This window comes from Capra hircus, chromosome 4 (genome assembly GCF_001704415.2).
Source record: "Capra hircus breed San Clemente chromosome 4, ASM170441v1, whole genome shotgun sequence".
Taxonomy (NCBI): domain Eukaryota; kingdom Metazoa; phylum Chordata; class Mammalia; order Artiodactyla; family Bovidae; genus Capra; species Capra hircus.
The window spans coordinates 45,384,833-45,406,194 of NC_030811.1; the positions used below are offsets into that span (position 1 = coordinate 45,384,833).

General features: G+C 47.5%; 1 protein-coding gene across 3 annotated transcripts in view; it reads right to left on the bottom strand.

Annotated features, from left to right (window-relative positions):
- The window catches only part of TNS3 (tensin 3), a 223,773-nt gene that overhangs the window by 169,762 nt on the left and 32,649 nt on the right, over positions 1–21,362 (bottom strand). For 2 of the 3 annotated variants that reach the window (XM_018047057.1, XM_018047052.1), the window contains exon 2: positions 9,456–9,567. The exons of the other annotated variant lie outside the window; for it this stretch is intronic. Coding sequence is in view for 1 of the 2 variants with exons in the window: in XM_018047052.1 (XP_017902541.1) it covers positions 9,456–9,567 (112 nt within the window). In the remaining variant the exon portion in view is untranslated. The remainder of the gene's footprint in view (positions 1–9,455; positions 9,568–21,362) is intronic. 3 annotated transcript variants of the gene reach the window in all.

Sequence of the window (21,362 nt, forward strand, 5' to 3'; positions counted from 1 at the left end):
TTCCACCCAAAAGCCCAGCACCACAGATGGTCCCTCAGACTCAGATTTCAGTTTCCACATGTGAGTGATGCCGTACAGTATTTGTCTTTCCCTGACTTAGCACACTGCCGATTCATGATGGTGAATGGCAGGATTTCCTTCTTTCTTCTGCCTGAATAATGTTTTATCACATTTTCTTCATTCAGTCATCCACTGATGGACACTTGGGTTGTTTCCATGTCTTGGCTATTGTAAATAATACTGCAACCAACACGGCATCTATTGAAGATACTGATTTTGTTTCCTTTCGCTATAGACCCAAAAGTGGAACTGCTGGATCATATGATAACTCCATTTTTCACTTTTTGAGGAAATTACATACTGTTTTCCACAATAGCTGAACCAGTTTATATTCCCACCAACAGTGTACAAGAGTTCTCCTTTTTACTCTACCCTAACCAAAGCATGTTTTCCCTTGTGTTTTTGATGACAGCCATTCTGATAGGTGTGAGGTCGTATCTCACTGTGGTTTTGATTTGCATTTCCTTCAAGAGAAGGGGGCGAGAGAGGATGAGATGATTGGATGGCATCATTGACTCAATGGGTATGAGTTTGAGCAAACTCCGGGAGACGGTGAAGAACAGGGAAGCCTGGCGTGCTGCAGTCCACAGGGTCACAAAGAGTCAGACACAACTGAGCACTGAACAACAACAATAACAGGATCAGAGATGCTGAGCACCTCTGCATGCATCTATTGGCCACTTTTGTGTCTTCTTTAGAAACTGAGAAACTATCATTTGAGTTTTGGTGTAATATCAAAAAAGAATATGCTTTCCTTTCCAAATATCTATCTGTATAGAGCTGGATTTTCTTCAAAGACTATAACCAAAACAACATATTTGGGGTGGTTAATTTTATGTGTCAAGTTCACTGAGCCACAAGATGCCCAGATATTTGGTTACACAGTATTCTGGGTGTGTCTGGGAGGGTGTTTCTGAATGAGAAAAATATTTGAAACTGCAGACTGAGTGAAGCAGACTGTCCTCTCCAGTGTGGTGGGCTTCATCCAATTCACTGAGGGCTTGAACAGAATAAATGGTGAAGTAAGAAAGAATCGGTTCTCCCTTCCCAACAGTCTCCAAGCTGGCACATCGGTCGTCTCTTGCTTCTGGATTAGAACTCAGACAGGAACTACACACTGGCTCTTCTGGATCACAGCTTGCCAACTACAGACAAGACTTAGCCTCCATACCGTATGGACCAATTATTTGCAGTAAATTTCTTTCTCTATATACATCCTATTGGTTCTGTTTTGCTGAAGAACCTTAACTGATACCATGCTGAAACAGACTGATGGCAGAAGCAACTGGGGGGATCCAACCAACTAAGTCACATATAACATGCCCTCAATTTATATGCATAAAATACTGCCATTCTTCTCATTCCATGTAATGAGGAATAAAAGTGATATCAAAGACCCATTTCTGCCACGGAAAAAGAAGTTACTGAAGCAATAAAGAAGAAAAAAATTTATATCCACAAATGACATGCAGAATGGCTACTGAGAAATCAGGACTTCTAAAAAGCTAACCCGTGACCATGCTTATAATGTTGCTCTTATGTGTTCAGTGATGTGCGACTCTTTGCTACCCCAGGGACTGCAACCCGTCAGGTTCCTCTGTCCATGGAATTTTCCATGGCAAGAATACTGGAGTGGGTTGCCATTTCCTACTCCAGGGGATCTTCCCAACCCAGAGATTGAACCTGGGTCTCTTATGTTTCCTGCACTGGCAGGCTGGTTATATACGTACAGTACAAACTCTGTAAAATCAGACATGCGCAATGGACAGGCCCACACGTGGGAATTCGGCATAGGGGAGAAACACTGTCATATTCAGTTACAAAAGGATGAGCCACACAACAAATCATGCTGGGAAAACCAGCTCACTCATGAAAAATAACCTAAATAACATGAATTCCAGATGAATTAACCATGAAGTTGGAACAGAATTGGAAAAGCAGAAATGAATATTAGAATAAAGTATTGTAGAACATCATTAAGACCCCAGAGAAGGGAAAGCATTCTTAAATAGAAACAAAAACAAAAATGAAATGAAATGATGGGTAAATGTGAACTAGCCAAACCTTAAACTTTTCACATGACAACCACTCCATGAGCAAAATTAGTCAAGCAACTGCTCACAATGTTTGCAACATATAAGTAGGAATGGTAAGGAACTGACATTTCTGTAGGTCAAAATCCATCAAAAATTGGCATGAATTCTACCTAATTTAATGATAGAAACATTAATATTATAATATCTATACTATGATTTCTTAGAAATCAAGAAGAAAAAATAATCTAACTTTTTAAATGAGCCAAAGATTTGAACGGCCAGTTTACTAAGTAGAACATTACAGGGGCCTCTCTGGTGACGCAGTGGATAGGAATCCACCTGCCAGTACAGGGGACATGGATTCAATCCCTGGTCTGGGAAGATTTCACATGCCAGGGAGCAACTAAGCAACTATTGAGTTTGTGCTCTAAGGCCCATGAGCCTCAACTACTGAGCCCGCATGCTGCACCTTCTGAAGCCCACCCACCTAGAGCCCATTCTCCACAACAAGAGAAGCCACCACAAGGGAAGCCTGGGCACCACAACAAAGAGGAGCCCCCACCTGCCACAACCGGAGAAAGCCTGTGGAAAGCAACAAAGACCCAGTGTAGCCAAGAGTAAATAAGTAAGAGAATCCGTCTGTCCATGTGAAGGTTGCAGGTTTGATCCCTGGTCCAGGAACTAAGACCTCACAGGCCGTGGGGCAATTAAGCCTGTGTGCCACAACCACTGAGCTTGTGTTCTAGACCCTACGCACCTCAACTTCTGAGCCCACATGCTGCGACTGCTGAAGCCCCCGTGCCCTAAAGCTCACGCTCTGCAACGAAAGAAGCCACCACGATGAGAAACCCATGCACTGCAACTAGAGAGTAGCCCCTGCTCATCACAGCTAGAGAAAGCCATGCACAGGAATGAAAATCCAGTACAGCCAAAAATGAATGAATAATACACAACAGACATCTTTTCAGTATCTTTTTAGATGCTCAGCCTCAGACGAATGTAAAAAACATAATAGAGCAAGACACCACTTTTCATCCACTGACTCGCAAAAATGAAAAGCAGAGAAGCACCAAGTGAAAGACTGAGTTAAGTTCAAGGCCAAGGTCCACGGTCAGCTCCCTAAGGCTCCCTCAGCAGTTCCCATTAGGGGTCTTTCTCCACCCGGGAAGGGGTATGTGGCCAGCGCATGTCTCACAAGTTTCTAGGAATTAATGACACATGGAATCCTCACCTCCACAAGCCTGGGGACTGCATTGCATTCCTTGGTCAAAAGGGTTTCCAAAGTCCCGGGCAGGAATCCACTCTTAACAGCAGCAGCAACTGTCCAGAGCGTCTGGCTCTGAAAGGCTCCACATTGTTCCTTGTTGTCTTGGAACTACTCTCCCGAAGTCTCCAAGAGCCTTGGAAATCCAGGCCACTGTTTTAGGCTTGTCATACAACACTCTACACATATTTACCCAGAGAGAGACGAGCCCTGGGTCTCACCTCTGCTTCTCTGCCTCTGCCCTCAAGCTCACCCCAACCTGCCCTCAACCTCTGCCCCAGTTTAACCACACCCACAGTCACCAGCCGCATGAGACGGATGGCCAGATGCCCTCAGCAGAGGGCCCAACGCCACACTCAGTGCTTGGTCACCTGCCCCTTTTTCTTGCCTTGATGGTCCTAACTGGCACGATGTCCTGGGGTTCTAATTCAGCACCTGGCACAAAGCAAGTGCTGACTTGCTGATCAGCCTATCCAGCCCTAAGCTTTGTCTTAATCCCCTAGCATACTGTAGACTGTGACAGTCTCACACATAGGGACAGAACTACCCCCCTCCCCAGACTGTAAGCTTCCCACCGACAGGATTACCCGCTCCAACTCTGAGCCCCCCACTGACAGGGCTCCCCCCTCAGACTCTGAACTCCTCACAAACAGGTCACAGCTTTCTCATATTTTTATTCCAGCAGGCAGTTAATATGTGTTCAGTTAACCAAAGGGGAAAAGTCATTATCAAATATTCCTTACAAAACCCCCCACCACCCCACTTTCCGTCCGTCCTCTTTTTTGCTCCCTTTCCCAACCCTCATTTCCCTCAGGTTCCTCCCTACAGTTGTCTCTTTAGCAGCATTTCTTTTTTTTCCATTCCAGTCTGTTCTCTCCTATTCCATTATTAAATTCAGGCAAACCATCTCTCCCAAGGCCATCACTTCTGTCTGACCTAACACTGCATTCTCTCTGAATCCATCTCCTCCACGGGGCCAAGTTCTGCAGAACTTACAACTTTCAACACCCAGGAAAAGACTCAGCCACTCGGGACTAGAACATCATGATCAACCACGCCAGTGCCCTCAAGTGTGGGTTTGTAGAAGGACTGTCAGTGGAAGCTGGGCCATTTAACCCACCCAAGAGACCTCAGTGGAGCAGTGAGAACAGGCTACCTGTTCAAAGCCCTGGCAGGTGGGGAGGGCAGAGTAGGAACCGCTTCAGTGGGTTTCTGAGCAGCAGGAGGCAAACCACAACCAGACACTTAACCCCATCGCTCACCAGCCATCTGTGTGGCTTTGCCTATAGTTACAGTTTGAGAAATAGGGGTTAAAGAGCCTCTATGTACAAACAACAGCCTCTTAAAAATGAAATTTTTCTTCTAAGTTAGCCACATAAAAATAACCTGTGGCAAATAGGCTAAAATGTGAAAATAAGTGACTTGAAGGTCAAGAACAAGCTAGAAAAAGAATAGTAAAAATATTAGCTGAAGTCACAGAATACCCACCTAACCCTTCTCCATCATCACCACCATCAGCAATGTGACACCATAACCAACAGGACTAACACCCAACACTACCAGACACTTCCTTGAGCCAACCAGTGTTCTCTGTGTTCCTCGTGCATTTAATCAGTTCCTCACAATGACTCTAAAACAAAACTCAGGCACAGAGAGGCAGGGCAGGAATCCGAGCAGCCTGTCTCCAGGGTCCATGCTTCCCTACTGCTCCAGAAACAAGTCAAAGGAAAGGCCCCCTCCAGTAAGACCTCACACAGCTTGCGTGTGATCACTGAGAGCAGACACGTAATGTCTACAGGCAGCACATACACACTGGCTCAGTGTGCAAACGTGTACAACATACAGCTAAGTTACTAGGAGGGAAAACTACGAAACTGTCTGAGATTTCTATGATATCTATATAGCTTACTGACAAAGGAAGAGATCCTAGAGATTAACAACTCAACAGGCAAATTGTAATGGTTACAAGTTGAAGGCCAGGAAAGGCACCTGTCCAGGGCCACAACTTCTGCAGGAGCCAACCACTGACCCTGCCAGGCGCTGTCTCCACACCCAGTGACTGTGCCAGGCTCCCAACCCAGCGGTACCCCCACATCTTGCCCCTGCCCGTCCAGAGGGATGCAGTGCAGAAGGGGAAAAAGCCCAGCCTTCAGATGCGGACAAAAAGCACAGCTAAGAAGAAGATGGCCACACAGCAACAACACATATAAACACCCAGCTCTCACACTTCTATCCCTATGGTCACTGCCATAGGCCTTTTTTCCCTTGACAGTGTCAGGGGCTATGTCGCTGATGATGGCATTTTTGAGAAGGAGACTGTCACAATCACAATTCTTGGATCTCCCACACACATCAATTTAAGAATATAATGTCTAAAAGACTCCTGGCACAGTGTCCTTTCCTTTTCAAAAAAGAGTAGCTATTGTTTATCAACAGAATTATTAGTTAGGTACATAAATATAATCTATTGAGTACTCTCATACGTGTTTACATTCCACCATACGCCAGTGCCAGTACCAAGCTGCTTCAGTTGTATCCGATTCTTTGTGACACTATGGACTGTAGCCCTGCCAGGCTCCTCTGTCCAGGATTCTCCAGGAAAGAATACTGGAGTGGATTGCCATGCCCTCTTCCGGGGGATATTCCTGACCCAGGGACTGAATATGTGCCTCTTATGACTCCTGCCTTAGCAGGCAGGTTCTTTACCACTAGCACCACCTGGGAAGCCCATCCCCACCATATGAGGGCCTTCTAAAACACCTTTTCCTGTAGAGAAGTCAGTAGATACCTCACGAACAATGAAACAGGTGAGTCCCCAGACCCTCAATGACCGAAGGGTGACATTCACCACATTATGAATACACCCCGTGCTGGACCCAAAAAAGGGCATGATGCCTCCATGGGCACCTGTCACTGTGGCCTCCTTCCATGCCACCCGCTGCCTATCCTGCCACTCACGTGGCGCCCCAGGCGTGCAGGCATCCCTGATGTCAGCAGGCCTCTTTCCGCCAGACCTGGGCCTTGGCCTTCAGGAGGACCTGCTCCTGTTTACTTCTCCCAGTAGCACAGCCTCCAGTGCCCATAGCCAGGTAGCTCATTCCTCTGGCCAAGGATATGGCTTCCCTGAGCAGTACATGCCCCCAAGGTGGCCTCTGCCAGCCCAGTGCTCCTGGCCACGTGCTTCAAGGGCGACAAGTGCCACCACCCGGCCACGAGGGATGGATCCAGGGCCTCTCAGGGAGAGTCCATACACTTCCCTCAGCTGGAGGGCTCAGAACAGAGGAGCGTGGCCTTAAGACAAAACAAGGAGGCCAAGTGAGAATGGGGACTGTGGCATGTCTGCTGGGGTGTGCACACAGGGAAGGGGAACATGAGTGCAGAGCGGCCCCAGGACCTGTGCCCAACCCCAGATCTCTTCTTACTGCCTCCAAACCAGGCAAAGCATCCCAGCCAAGGGGTGGGGTGACAGCATGTGCGCCATGGCTTCCCCACACGAGAACACCGTAGCAGTGTTCCTATGGGGAAATGACACGTGGAGATGAACCCCCGGAGGCAGAGGGCACCTATGGGACAGTCGCTACTGAAGGATTTTCTTCAAGTAAAAGAGAACTAGGTGGATCCAAAAAGTGATTTCCACAGGGCTAGACTATGAGATAAAACAGAACCACAGTGATTTTCAGACCAGAAAAGCATAAGCCAGACAGATCACGAGTTAGCACTGCACAAGCCCAACCTGTTGCCACCCTTCTGCTCTCCCACCCTTTTGTGTTGGTCCTGCACAGGGTCCTTGGGGCAGAGTTGGCCTTGGGCAATGCCGCACCCAGTGGGATCCTGAGATCTCACTGCCTCCCCCATAGAATTCTAGAGGACGCACAGCCATGCGCACGCACAGCCATGCGCACGCACAGCCATGCGCACGCACAGCCACGTGCGTGCCACCCACACCACTCTGCCAGGCCTCTTAGTCCTCCTTGACATCTCACACATCACAGGCTACAAATGCCACAAGACAGATCATTAAGAACCGAAGAATATTCTGGGCCCCTTCCTGGCCCCTACAAGCCTGGGAAGCTGCAGGACAGGGAAGGAGGCATGAACCTGGAATGTGTGCCCTCATGCCAAGCCCTGGATGATACTGGGGGCTGTCAGCATCCTTGAGGAGCTCTGGCCTCATGGGAAAGCCTGGCTGCTGGGGACCGTTGTCTCCAATCTGGTCAGATCTCGTTGCTTCCATTTACTTTGAAGAGAATAACAGTTATCTTAGAGGCAGTTAAGAAAGAAGTACTGAGAGTTTTAAAAGGATATTTGGGATAGCTCCTTAGCCAACTCAGGCCTCAGCTGTACAGAGATTTGAAGAGAATAACTGTTATCTTAGAGGCAGTTAAGAAAGAAGTACTGAGAGTTTTAAAAGGATATTTGGGATAGCTCCTTAGCCAACTCAGGCCTCAGCTGTACAGAGATGAGAAGGAAACTGACTCTCCCAAGAGCCAATCTGTTTGTCGCCACCAGGCCATCATTAACTGTATGTGGGAAACAGAGCCCTTGGGCCTACGGAGCTAAACCAGCTTGGTCTGTGTTCATGACCTGCACACGTGGACAGCAGCCAGCTAAGGTTCCCCATGTCACCCACGTGGGGATCACCATGGCACATTCAGGTGGGGTCATCGAGGAAAAATTATTATCACAGCAGCTGCAAAGCAAAGTGCCAGAAAGTGAGCTCAGCACCTCACACCCATCCCAGTCAGGCCTTGCGCCAGCCATCTGGAGAACAATGTTGCAACCCACATCAGGGACTCAGAGAGGAGACTTTGATCCTAACAGACTCAGAGCACCAGCCTGCACTCCTGGCCCAGCCCTGTCTTGGCCATGCTCTTCTCTGCATCTCCATGTGTGTGTATGCTCCTGTGAGCATGTGTGTGGGTGCATGTGTGTACGTGTGTACCTGCACACCCATGCAGGCCTGCTGATGTGGGGAGAGGGCCTGTGCCGAGAGGCCTGGTGCTGGATCCATGCCCCATGTGCACCCCCACAGGTGACGCCTCAGCCCCCAGAGCCTGGCTCACCCTTTCTAGGTGGAGAGGAGCCTGCAGCCAAGGACAAGGTGACAGCGCCATGCACTCTGAGAAGCAGGTGCATCAGCTTTAAAACAGAGACCCGTGTGGGGTGAGGGAGGGAGGGGACTTGTGGCACTTCCAGGAGGCCGCAGAGGGGGAAGGAGAGGCGGGAGCTGGCTCCAAGGCACCGTCAGCACTGACAGTGGAGGGGCGCTTCAGAGGAGGGGACACACCTGCCTCCCACCCCCTCTAAGGTTCCACTGCAGTGTGGCCATCATGCATCTTCCCTTGAGGCTGCCTAACCCCAAAGCAGCCCTCAGGGACCATGTGCCAGGGAGTCCACTGGGAGGATGGGGAGCCTAGAGGCAACCCTGGAACTATTCTACAGAGAAAATCCCAAACCCACCAGTGATAACAAGCCCAGAGCAGCCCAAAGCCTTCTCCCAGGTAACCCCACCTGCCTCTGCTCTGTGACACAGAACCATGATTCCAGGGTTTAATGGAAACAAGAGAAGTCCTCCTCACATGTCTGTTATACAGATTTACTACTGTGAAAACACAAAAAATAGCAAGTTGCACTGATTACCTGGGGTTTAAACACCAAATACTGAAGCTGGTGGCTCTGTTTACGGATTGGCGCAATGCCTGACAACAGGCTAAAAGGACAGTAACGCAATGAACTATCTCACTCAAAAGAACAGAAAATTTTCATTTGTAAACTCTGGTAAAAGACCAGAAAACAAAAGGGGATGACTCAGGCTACTGACACTACAGGACAGAAGGAAAATAAGTCAGGAGCCACTCACAGCTGCCCCCCTCCCATAAGACTAACTTTGCTCTTTCTGGAAAAATTTCTCATGAGCATATATCTGTATAAATACGTTCCATCCCAGTCCAGTGAGGGTAAGGGGAAACTCAGGTTAAGATGGGGAATTCCATGATTTAACTTTGGAAACTCCCGAAAGAAGGTTTCATTTTGGGTTTCTGTTTGTTTGCTTTGCTTCAGTTTAATTGGCATGAGAAGGATCAACGTGGACTCACCTCGGCATGAAATCCCTCGACCTTCAATAATCTGTTTGCAAACCCCACAGACTCTGGCTTTTTTAAAGGCCTTGTTCTTAAAACTGTGCAGACTCGCAGTTACTTCTTCTGGCTGAAAAAGTAAAGGGAGAAAGTGTCAGCACTTCCATTGATAGTCCGTTTGCTCTTCCTTTTCCCTTTCAAGAGATAATAAATCCAGCCGAGTTGGGGAACAGCTGAAACAGGAGCTTGACCAGGCAAACAGAGCAGTACAAGGCAGCATCTTGCCAAGACTGGGATCCCGGGAGCCTGGGACACCCCATTGGCACGCTTAGTGCCAGGGCCCTAGTGATGGCCCAAACGCGCCCAGCTCAGAATCCCCTGGGTGAAGGGCTTATGTGTAGTCTATCAGCTTCCAGACTGCAGGCTTACAGCCACCACTTCTGTGACAAAAGAATCTACGTGCATGCCTAGTCTTGATTTTTTCTAGGGAAGAAACAATCAGCAAACAGCATGATTATAGCAGAGGCCACTAACTCACTGGCCTTCCTGGCCCCTTAGCCTCTCTGAACTCAGGTACTGGCAGAGAAGCTGTCATCAGACCAGGGTGACAGGACAGGTAGTTCCTCTTCAAACCTGTTACAGCACTGACTCCATCACACACATAGGCACTGCAAAGACACGGACCACTCAGCCACCAAATCCACGTTTGTAGTGTCAAGTGAGGCTCACAGCTATGGCTGAGGATCTTATAAAAGTTCAATTTGCCTTTGAAACGAAACACCAATCATATTCCCATTTTCTGATATGTGACAGAGCATCCTAACATAACGGATATCCGCATGGACTCACAGAGGCCATTACTCACACCAGAAGAGCTGAAATTCACTGAGAAGATGAAGTGTTACCGAGAATGGAGACAAATGGGACAGCTACTTTGGAAAGCAGCTTGACAATTTCTTTCACATATTTTTAAATCTACACCAATCTTACGACTCAGCAATTCCAGTTCTGTTGCTGCTGCTGCTGCTGAGTTGCTCAGTCGTGTCCAACTCTGTGCGACCCCATGGACTGCAGCCTACCAGGCTCCTCCATCCATGGGATTTTTCAGGCAAGAGTACTGGAGTGGGGTGCCATTGCCTTCTCCGAATTCCACTTCTACAGACACTTAAAAAGTATGTCCGCAAAGACATATGTTTGAGAATGATCAGAGCTACCTTTTTAAAAAGTGCCCCTAACAGTAAGTAACCCAGATGCCCATCACAAGGAACCCGGACAAACAAACCATGGTATATTCATAAAATGGATACATATCATACATCCAAATATTCGCTTAGGTATACACAAGAGTAAGCTACTAATACATGCAACATCATGGGTGAACATCAAAAGCATTATCAGGCTGAATGAAAGAAGTCAGATATGAGCACACAGTGACCGAATCTCTTTATAGGATGGTCATGAAAAGGCAAATGAACCTATCTAGTTCCTCAGAGGCAGGAAAAAATGAGGTGAGCTCTACGACTGTCTCCAAATTCCTACACGGAGAAAGATTTCAGGATGCAGAGAGGGAAGGGGGAACCAGCATACCACATGGGTTGAAGGAAAGGAGTTAAGAATTCAAGCTGAATAAGCCAGCAAGAAAGAGTTCACTAAGCAGAGCACTGGAGAAGAGAGAGCGGCAAAGAACTCCTAAGATCTTCAGAAGGGCCCTCGGAAGCATTCAGCACAGTACTGAAGAGCATGTGCGCACACACACCTGTTTGAGGAAGATACTCAAGGCTGGGGAAAGAACCTCCATTTTAGGAAACAGTGCTCACACAGAGCCAAAAACAGTCCTTCTTCCCACAGCCAGACCAGAAAAATCCAAGATTCAGGGAATATTGCATAGAAAACAGGAGGATCTTGCCTCAAAAGTGAGGAATGATTAACTATAAACTGAGCACTGCTCCTGGTCTCTCCAAGTAATTTAACTGCATTTCAGAACAAAGCTCAAGAATATCTGTAGAAATAAAAAAATACCCAACACCCAGTAAGGTAAAATTCACCATGCCTGGTGCCCAATCAAAAATTATCAGGCATGGGACTTCCCTAGTGGTTCAGCAGCTATGATTCCACGCTCCTAGTGCAGGGGGCCCTGACTGGACCCCTGGTCAGAGAACTAGATCCCACATGCTGCAACTGGGGATCCCAACACCACAACTAAGGATCCCACATGCCACAGCTAGGCCCTGGTGCAGCTGAATAAAACCAAATAAACACTTTTTAAAAAAAAAAATTATCAGGCATGCAAAGCAACAGGAAAACATAACGCATAATGAGAATAATCAGTCAATTGAAAGTGACTCTGAACTGACAAGAATAAGCACACAGGTATTAGCAGAGTATGATAACTATATTCCATTTGTTCCAAAACGAAGGTAAGAAAAGATCCAGAACAAACATTTACAGAAGCAAATGTAAATAGCTGAGATGAAAAATATTGAAACACTGGATAATATTAACAGATCAGACACTGCAGTAGAGCAGATTAGTGAATTTGAAGACATCACCACGGAAACTTACCAAAATAAAGCACAGAAAGAAAAGACAACCTATGTAAATAAACAGATAGATAAACAGACAAAAAGAGTATCAGTGAACTGTGGGACGACTTTTAGCAGCTTATAAGACCCTGAAAGAAAATGGGTGGGTGGAGGGAAATTTGAGGAGATAATGGCTGAAACTTTTCCAAAACATGAGGAAAACTATAAACCCATAGATCCAAGAAACTCAAAAAAATCTCAAGCACAAAAAAATGTGACAGAAACTACATAAGGCACGTGGAAACCAAATTGCTCAGACCCAGTTATAAAGAGACAATCTTAAATGAATCTATATACAAAACTGAAACAGACTCATAAATATAGAAAACAAACTTACAGTTACCAAAGAAGTATGGAGGAAAGGGAGGAATGAATTAGGAGTAGGGATTAACGAACTATTATAAATAAAACAGATAGGCAACAAGGATTTACTGTACAGCACACAGAAGTATATTCAATATCTTACATTAACCTATAATGGAAAATAATCTAGAAATATATATATATAAATTAATCACTTGCTGTACACCTGAAACTAACAGAACACTCTAAATCAACTATACTTCAACTGAAAAAAAAGGGATCTTAAAAGCAGCCAGGGAGGCAGGGGAGCACAAATTATACTCATGGGATTAAGCATTAAAATAACAGTAGATTTCTCATTCAAAAAAAAGCAAGTGAGAACACAGCGTAGCAATATAAAGTACTAAGAAAAAACTGACCAATCCAGCAAAAACACACTTCAAAAATGACAGTGAATTAAAACCTTCCTAGAATATACAAAAGCTGCAATAATTTATCACTAACTGACACATACTACAAGACATGTTAAAGATAGTCTGAGCAAAAGGAAAATAATATTAGATGGAAATATAGCTTTACACAAAAGAATGAAGACCACTAGAAATGATTAATTACATGGACAAATATGTAAGGTCTTTTACTTGTTACTTGAAACTCATCAGAAGATAACTATTTAAATAAAAACTAATAATGATACAATGTGAGGTTTAACATAAGTAGAAGTAAAATTTATGATAAAACAGCACAAAGCTCAGGAAAGGAGAAATGGTAGTCTACCACTGGGAGGCTCTCATAATATACACGAAGTAATACACTATCACTTGAAGGCAGACTGTGAGAAGCTAAAAAGGCATAACCTAAACCTAAAGCAGCGACTAAAATAACGAGCTGCCGGTAATAAATACAACAAAGAAGAGAAAACAAAATTATGTTAAAATGGCAAGAAAAGAGAAAAAGCCGTAATAAAGAACACGTAAGAGAAATGGAAAACAAGCAGCACGATGATAGATTTAAACCTCAATATATTAGGAATCACATTAATGTAAACAGTTTAAACATCTCATTAAAAGGCAGGGATTGTCAAATTATATTTTTTAAGAAAAGAATAGAAAAATATACAATGTTAGTGTTAATCAAAGAAAAGCTGAAATGACTGTACTAATAACAAAATAGATTCCAGATTAAAGAATATTCCCAATGATATCCATCTGAGCCGCCAGGGAAGCCCCAATGACATAGGAAAGCACTACATAATGATAAAAGGGTAAAAACATCAAGAGAATATAACAAAGTTACGCATCTAATGACAAAATTCTCAAAATATATGAAACAAGAACTGACAGAATTGCAATGAGAAATAGGCAAACATAGACAGTCAGAAATTTCATTACCCCACACTGAACTGTGTCCCCACAAAATTCATATATTGAAGCTTTAACCTCCAATGTAACTATGTTTGAAGTTAGGGCCTTTAAAGAGATAATCAAGGTAAAATGAGGCCATAAGGGTAGGGACCTAATCCAACAGGGCTGGCGTCCTTATATAAAGAAAAGGGGACCCTAGGGAAACTTGGCACACCGAGGGAAGTCCATGCGAGCACATGGGGACCATACAAGCTAAGCAAAGAGGGAGGCCTTAGGAAAATCCAAACTCGTCAATACCTTGATCTGGACTTCCAACCTCCTGAACTATAAAAAAATAAACTTACGCTGTTTAAGACACCTAGTCTGCGTTATTTCATTATGGCACTCCTAGCAAACTAATATAGCCTTTCTCAATAATTAATATTATTTTTATAAATAATTGATAATTATTGCAGAAAATAAGCAAGCATACATAAGCTTTGAACAATATTATCAATATCTTGACCTAACTGACATTATAGAACATTTGACCTAACAGCAGCAGAATACACATTCTTTTCAAATGCATATGGAATGTTTAGTAGACAAGTCTAAGAAAATTTTAAATTATTCCAGTTGTACTAAATATGTTCTCTGACCACAACGGGATTAAATTAGGAATCAGAAACAGAAAGATCTTAGTAAAATCCCCTAAGTATTTGGACATCAAATAACACACTTCTAAATAGTGTATAGATTAATACACCGTGGCAAGGCACTGCTATTACAAACTTATTTACATGTTTGTTTCTTTTTTCAAGAGACCATATACTTTTTGATAGTAGGGCTCTTGAACTCAGTGCTTACAAAAGAGGAATGAAGGTGCTACTATCGTGAAGTCCATGACATTGGCAGGGCCCTTCTGTGCTATAAATAACCAGCACTGTTCTACAAATGGAGCACTAGGGTGCAAGCTCAAGACCCCGCAGCCAACGGATAAGGAATATGGGCTCAGACCCAGTCTCCACCCAGGCCTCATGCTCAGACAGGAGTAGATTCAAGTAGCTGACACACACAGCCCTCTGTCATAATCCCCCAGCTGGCACACACTTTTCCTCCCTTATATTTCAGTTATTTGTTTACAGCCGTCTCTTTTGTGTAATTTCCTACAGGCAGGACACCAGGCTCTTATCTATTTTTCTTCCAAGGCCCTGCACAGTGCCTGGCACCCTCAATTAATACTTGTCGACTGAATGAATTGGCTGTATTCTGTGAGCCAACAGGGGATACTGTGACGTTTTATTCCTTACAAATACCTTTATTACAACCAGGGAGAAAGAGGCACTGTGTTCCTGTGGTTTTTCTGCCGGCTGGGCCACAGTTAAAAACCTGGAGGAAGGAAACAGCAGAGGTGCTGTGTAGAGGCTGAAGCCATTTCAATGGCTGGATGGTGGAGGAATTCATTTCAGATAGTGTAATAACATCTGCTCACGCTTCATCTGTACATAACATCTCCATTGTGAAGTGAGCCTAGACGGGATTAGGCTGCCTTTGTTTTCACCTGATACTGTGCTTTCATTTCTCCCAAAGAGGCGGGCCCAATGAGTGCACAGGGAACAGGGGAGGCCGAAATGCTGAAGCATTTAGCAGGCTCAGTTCAGGAATCTAAATTGCATTTAATTGTTAGGAGCAGGCAGTGGGAAGGGTAGAGAGCAAGGCTGCCAGTTCCACAAGGACTCCCTGAGGGGTTCAGGGTAATTAGTGCTGGTCTTGATGGTGAGGTCTCTTTTTAGAAAGAAAAATCTCTGCAAAACTGAGCGAGGAAGTGCTCCACAGGCGTGCAGCAGGGTAGCCTTTTGCTCTGCTTTGCGAAAATGCAAAACCTCACAGTCCTCTCGGTTCAGTTCTCTAGGCTAACGTTGCAGTGGCAACAGTTACCCCCACATAGCCTAAACCAGCACAACCCAAGCCTCTTTTCCTTTCAGGAGAGAGGATTTAGGTGTGTTTTCTTACCTAGGAAACCTTTAGTAGCATTCGAGGGCGGCTGATGCACTCAGCAAAATCACCGAGCAACTTGATTCTGAAGTTAAACACCAAAACTTCCCGCGTGAGGAGAGCGCGCCCCAAACCTCTGGAGTGATCCTGCCCAGAGATGCCTCCAACCACCAACAGCCGAAGGACCCAGAGCACAGGGGCATCCTCTGCCTTCCACACACGGTCCCCAAGCTTCTCAGGAGTAGCGTTTGATTGTTAAACTAAAAGCCAGAATGAGCACAACTCAAAGTGATGTCAAGTGGCTGACATTCTGACAACTTCTCACTCCTCAGAACCTTCATAAGTTTCCAGTAAAACGAATGCAATAAATGCCTAATTATTCGACCCAGAGAGGGGACTGCTGAACCTAGCAGGGAGCGGCCTGTGCATCTGCTCAGTTTAAGGCAAGAGCCATGGAAGACAGTCCCAGGACCAAGCGCTGTAACACGGCCCTGGGGAACTTGCACTTCTGCCACAACGCTAGAGCATCCTCACACACCCAGAGTTACAGCACCCTTTCCTTCGCAAAGAAACACAAGCTAAAAGGGAGTCCGTGAAACTGCCAATGTCCTGCTTCCATTCCAGTAAAGGAGTCCAAGGAAGTGTGTCCAAGACGGAGCTGGATTCGAAAATTAAGAGCAAAGCTGTCTCCCGCTTCACGTGGGCTCACCAGGGCGCCGGCCTCCCACCAGGCAAAGCTCTGCTTTCCCTCGCTCGTTCTTTCCTGCTCAAGTAGCACGCGCACAGACGAACACACACGAGACACGCGTACATAAACAAGGACACACGCGCACTCGTGGACATACGGGCACGCGCAGTGACCCGGGCAAAAGCGCGAACATGCACGCGCAGACAGGAGTGCAAGGGCACCCGTACACACTGGCGCACTGGCGCGCAGACAGGGGTACGTGGGCACACACAAGCACGCGCGTGCACCAACCCAAAAGTGCTTCCACTCCCAGGGCTTCCACCCTGTCCCAGCTCCCAGTTCCCCCCGCGCCGGGGTCCCCGTTCCCTGCGCCCCTCCCCCTCGCAGAACGCCCACTCACCTGGCGCCGGTGCCGGCGAGCCCGCGCCCCGCGCGCGCACCCTCCAGGCGGCCCCGGGGTCAGGGCGCGCAGCCGCATGGCCGTCCAGGCCACCGCCGAGGGCCGGGCCGGGCGAGGAGGGCCGAAGCAGGCGCGGACCCCTCCCGGGCGGCGGTGCCCGGCAGGTATGCCTCCTGGGCCCCTGTGTCTGGGAGTCCCAGAAGTTCGACCCCGGGAGCCCTGAAATGAAGCGGTCGCCAATTCCAAGTCCGCTGGGTCGTCAGGAGTCAGATGCCGCGAACAAAAGCCCAGACGAATGAGCGCACGGCCCCCCGGCGCCCCTCCATCTGACACGAATTAGCGCTCCCTCCCCCCCGCCCCAGACCGCAGCTCCGGAGAAGAGGAAAAAGGTTTCTCAGCCAAACCCAGGAAAAGTGGCGAGGAAACGCCTCCTAGGACAGGGGTGGGGGGCTAACCCTCCATCGCCCTCCAACGCCCTTGGCCCTCCCACTGGATTACCCCCGCCTTTGGCTTGAGTACAGCGTTACTAGGATTTCAGACCTCTCCAAGAATGCAGACCCAGGGACTTAAAATCAAAAGCGGCAGGCTCTCTGGCTTTCGGGACTTTAAATCTTGTATACTGTCCAGTAAACTTGCATCTGTACTGGTCAGTCTCACCGGTAATCTGTACTGCTAGCAAACAGTGGCTTTGAAGTGGAAAGAAGGAAAACTCTCATACAGAAAGGTTGTCTTTCCAATTTGCCTCTTCAACTAAGAAAAACAAGGAGCAGCCTTGCCAAAGTGGGATGAAAAGCAGGTAGAGGTTCCAGCAAGCTCAAAGGAAATGACCATGGGGCCTTGCGTAGGAACCTAGTGTCTGGGATCCACTGCACCCCTCCCTCTCCTTACTATCCAGAGAGCCATCCAGCTCCCAGCAAATCACATCCGAGTTCCCTCTCTGGGTCTGTGATTTTAGAAGGAAATTAAAAACTGTTTTTAATTTATTTTAAGAAGATAAAGGTGACTGGGATGGTGGGGACAGGGTTTCACATGAAGAGGAAGCCGGACACCTGGAAAGGGGAAGGGTCCCTTAGCCTGAAGCACAGCCCAGAGGGGGAAGGTGGGCCAGATCCACAGACAGAATGGCCCTTTGCCTGTCAGACCCCACAAGACTGAGTCGTCTTGGCCAGGGGTCCTGGACCAGTGGCTCTTAGCTCTCCACCATGAGGAGCTCTAGCGACATTGCTGGAAAGGGGTCCCTTGACAGTGGACTTGTTCAGCTGAGGCCACCTCCTCCCTTCTGTGGGGTCCCGCAGAGGAGGCCGATGCAGAGGAGCACGTGGCCTAGGGAGCTGGATGCTCTCAGACCTGCCGGCTCACTGTGTGCATAGCAGCGCCGTGTGCTCCAGTGGCTCGGCCTGCCTCTGTGCCCAGCCCAGGGTGCAGCAGCAGTAATGCCCTGTGTTGGTCTAGTGCTCTGGCTTCAGATCTTCAGCTCCGCTTGCAACTCCAAATGTCTTAGCTTTGGAGAGCAGTCTGGGTGGGCTAGACCCCAGGCCTTTATGGTTAACACATGTGCAAATTCCAGCCATCAATTCAAAGGCCGACATTAACCTCTCAGGTTCTGGCACCAAATACCCATCTTTCCATTTCTGGGGGTTGAATAGCAAAGCTGCTCTTTGACTTTCAACCACACACCAAAAAAAAAAAAAACCAGAAACACATCATTCTGGCTTCTCACCTGGCAGCCACCCATTCATTTTCATTTTGCCTTCATCCTTCAAATAAGAGTATATTCATCTGTCTCTATAGTCATTCATTCGTTTGTTAATTTATCTTCTAGATTTATTTTTCACTTTTTCTATAAAGAAGTCAAACTTTAGTTTTTGTAAACACCTCTCAGTTCTGTTTCTTCATACACATCCCTCACCCCCATGTGATTGCAGGATCCCTAAGAACACACGTCTGTATTGGATTTGAGTCCCCACCATCGAGAACAAGACGGAGCCCAGAGCTATGTCTACAGGCTCAGCTAGAAGCACACTTCTGCTGTCTGAGGGCACACAAGGCAAACATTTTCCCAGGAATCAGCTGGATCTATCACCAGTCTCACCCATGGAAGCAGCAGGAGGGACCTCAGTCCTAGCAAAAAGGTAACTTTCAACATGATAAAGCTCCTTGAACGCATGGACGGGGCTGCACACGCTACGGGGCCCTCGGAAATGATGGTCCTGAGCACCAGCGCACCTACGCCCATGGTTGCCAGAGTGGAAGACAAACGGGTGTTTTCATAGGGACACCTGAATCTCCTCTGATTCGATTAAAAAATACATCATTCAGAAAATTCCCACACTTTATTATTAATAATAAATACATGCATGCAATCACACCTCACAGATGATAGCACAGTGGGCTATCACAACTCAGTGAGAATCAGGGATCCCAGATAGTCCACTGAAGTCCGGAACACCAGAGCCCAAGTGAACTTCCCAAACACACACCTGCCAGGACTCCCCGCTTTGCCTCCGGGCCCCCTCTCCAGTCCCTTTTCCCTCTAGCTTCCCACACCACCACTTGAGGCAAGCTGAAGCATGAGGGTTTGGGGCCAGCTCAGCCTAGGGACCAAGCCAGCCACTCCAGCCTTGCCAGACTCACCCCACTATTGTGCTGCAAGCCTAGCCTGCCCCTGGCAAAGTGACAATCCTCCTTGCTTCTTGCTGTCCTGACATCTGCTTCTGAATTCTGGCTGCACTGAGTCCCCAAAAACAAAGGAGGTTCTTCCTGCACAAGATGGGCTTCAGGGAGCCCAGGTCCAGACTTTGAGCGTAAAACTCCAACACCAGGCCGCGGGACTGTATCACCAACACAGACTGGGAACCCAGACTGGACTGGGGACACGAGCTCAGCAGTGAGTCCAACTCTAAGACAAGATGCGAGGTTGGCCCATCCAGGATCTCATCTAACTGAATGGAGGCTACCCCCATAGGCCATCCCAGAACGCTGATGAGCAGCCTGTGTGCCTGGCAACACAGGGCTACAGTGACACCCTTTACCCAACGGTGGGAATGTCTGTATGTGGCATTATGAGGGGGGCACTGAGCCCACTCATGGGACTTCAGGAAAAACAGATGACAGATGGGCTGAGATCTAGAAGAGAGAGGGACATTTTTGAGACAGAAAAAGAACCAGGGGACCATAAGGCAGGGTGTTTGTGTGAATGGAAGCACAGCATGCATTTGGGGCATGGATGGCAGGCAGGCAGAGTCTGCGTCCTAAGAGCAGGCGTGGAGAGGAAGGGGGCCCCACAAAGCAAGCCAGGGCCCAACCCTGAGGGCAGCGGGAGTCTCTGGAAGTGAGAGAGGAGGAACCACATGAACATACTGTGTCCTGGAACCACTTGGCGAAGAAGGAGTTTACTAACACAGAAAGGGAGAACGTTTCAGTGAAAGCTGTGCTGTGGGACTGGAATCAGATGCTGGTGTAACTCATGTTTTCAATGCAGAGACACAGATACAGAAATGAAAATTAATGCGAATGTGCACATGCACGCACACACTCATGCACAGGCACGCACCCGCACACACAGAGGCACATGTGAACTCCCTACACTCCCCAGCTCTGTCTGTGGTGGGGGAGGGGCGCCTGAAGAAGCCCCCAAGAGTAGCGGTTACATGCAGCACCCACGTCTGTTTCCCAGTAAAAGAAATCAGGGCTCCCCGGAGACGTGGGTGATTTCAGATGAGTCAGGGATGGTACAAATGCCAAAAGGTAAAGGAATGCTTCCAGAATGGTACGGCTGCATGACCAGAGGGCTGAGTCGGCCTGCAGAGGCTGTCTTGGCCAGACCTGGGACAACTTGAATATCGCAATAGTGATAATACTGGATTGTGTGTGTGTGTGTGTGTGTGTGTGTGTGTGTGTGAGAGTCACTCAGTCGTGTCCGACTCTGCAACTCCATGAACTGAAGCCCGCCAGGCTCCTCTGTCCATGGGATTCTCCAGGCAAGAATACTGGAGTGGGTTGCTGCTCCAAGGGATCATCCCGACCCAGGGATTGAACTCAGGTCTCTGGCATTGCAGGCAGATTTTTTATCATCTGAGCCACCAGGGAAGCCCTTAGCCCCTCCAGAAATCCCTGTTCTGCAGAGATGTCATCCCCAGCTGTTGGCAACCAGCAGAGGCTTTGGGAAGTTTAACTAGCGAGCAATGCTTCACTGTCACAGCAGAGCCGACTTCCTACGGGTAGTCCCAAACTCAAGTTATTTCCCCAGGTCAGGTGTGAGGATAGAGGCGTCTCATCTGGCCTGTCCCTTCTGCTAGAGCATCCAGACAGCCCTCCTGTGTGCCTGGGAACTGGCCCCTACAGGGAGGGTGTGGTTGGAAAGGAAACACTGACAGAGCACCCTCTGAGTCACCAAGCTTCATCTCTGGACTGAACCCCAGTCTTTTCATTCCTCCGTAGTTCTGTGAACCCAAAATGCCCAATATTCTCTAGCTTTCACCAAACCTGGCTAGACCACATCAGGAACGCTGGGTAGGGATTCTGCCCATAAGGGTCCAGTGTTGCCTCCTCCGAGAGGCAGGGTTGAGATGGGCTGCAGAGGCTGCAGAAGAGACAGCGCCTCGGGGCACCCTG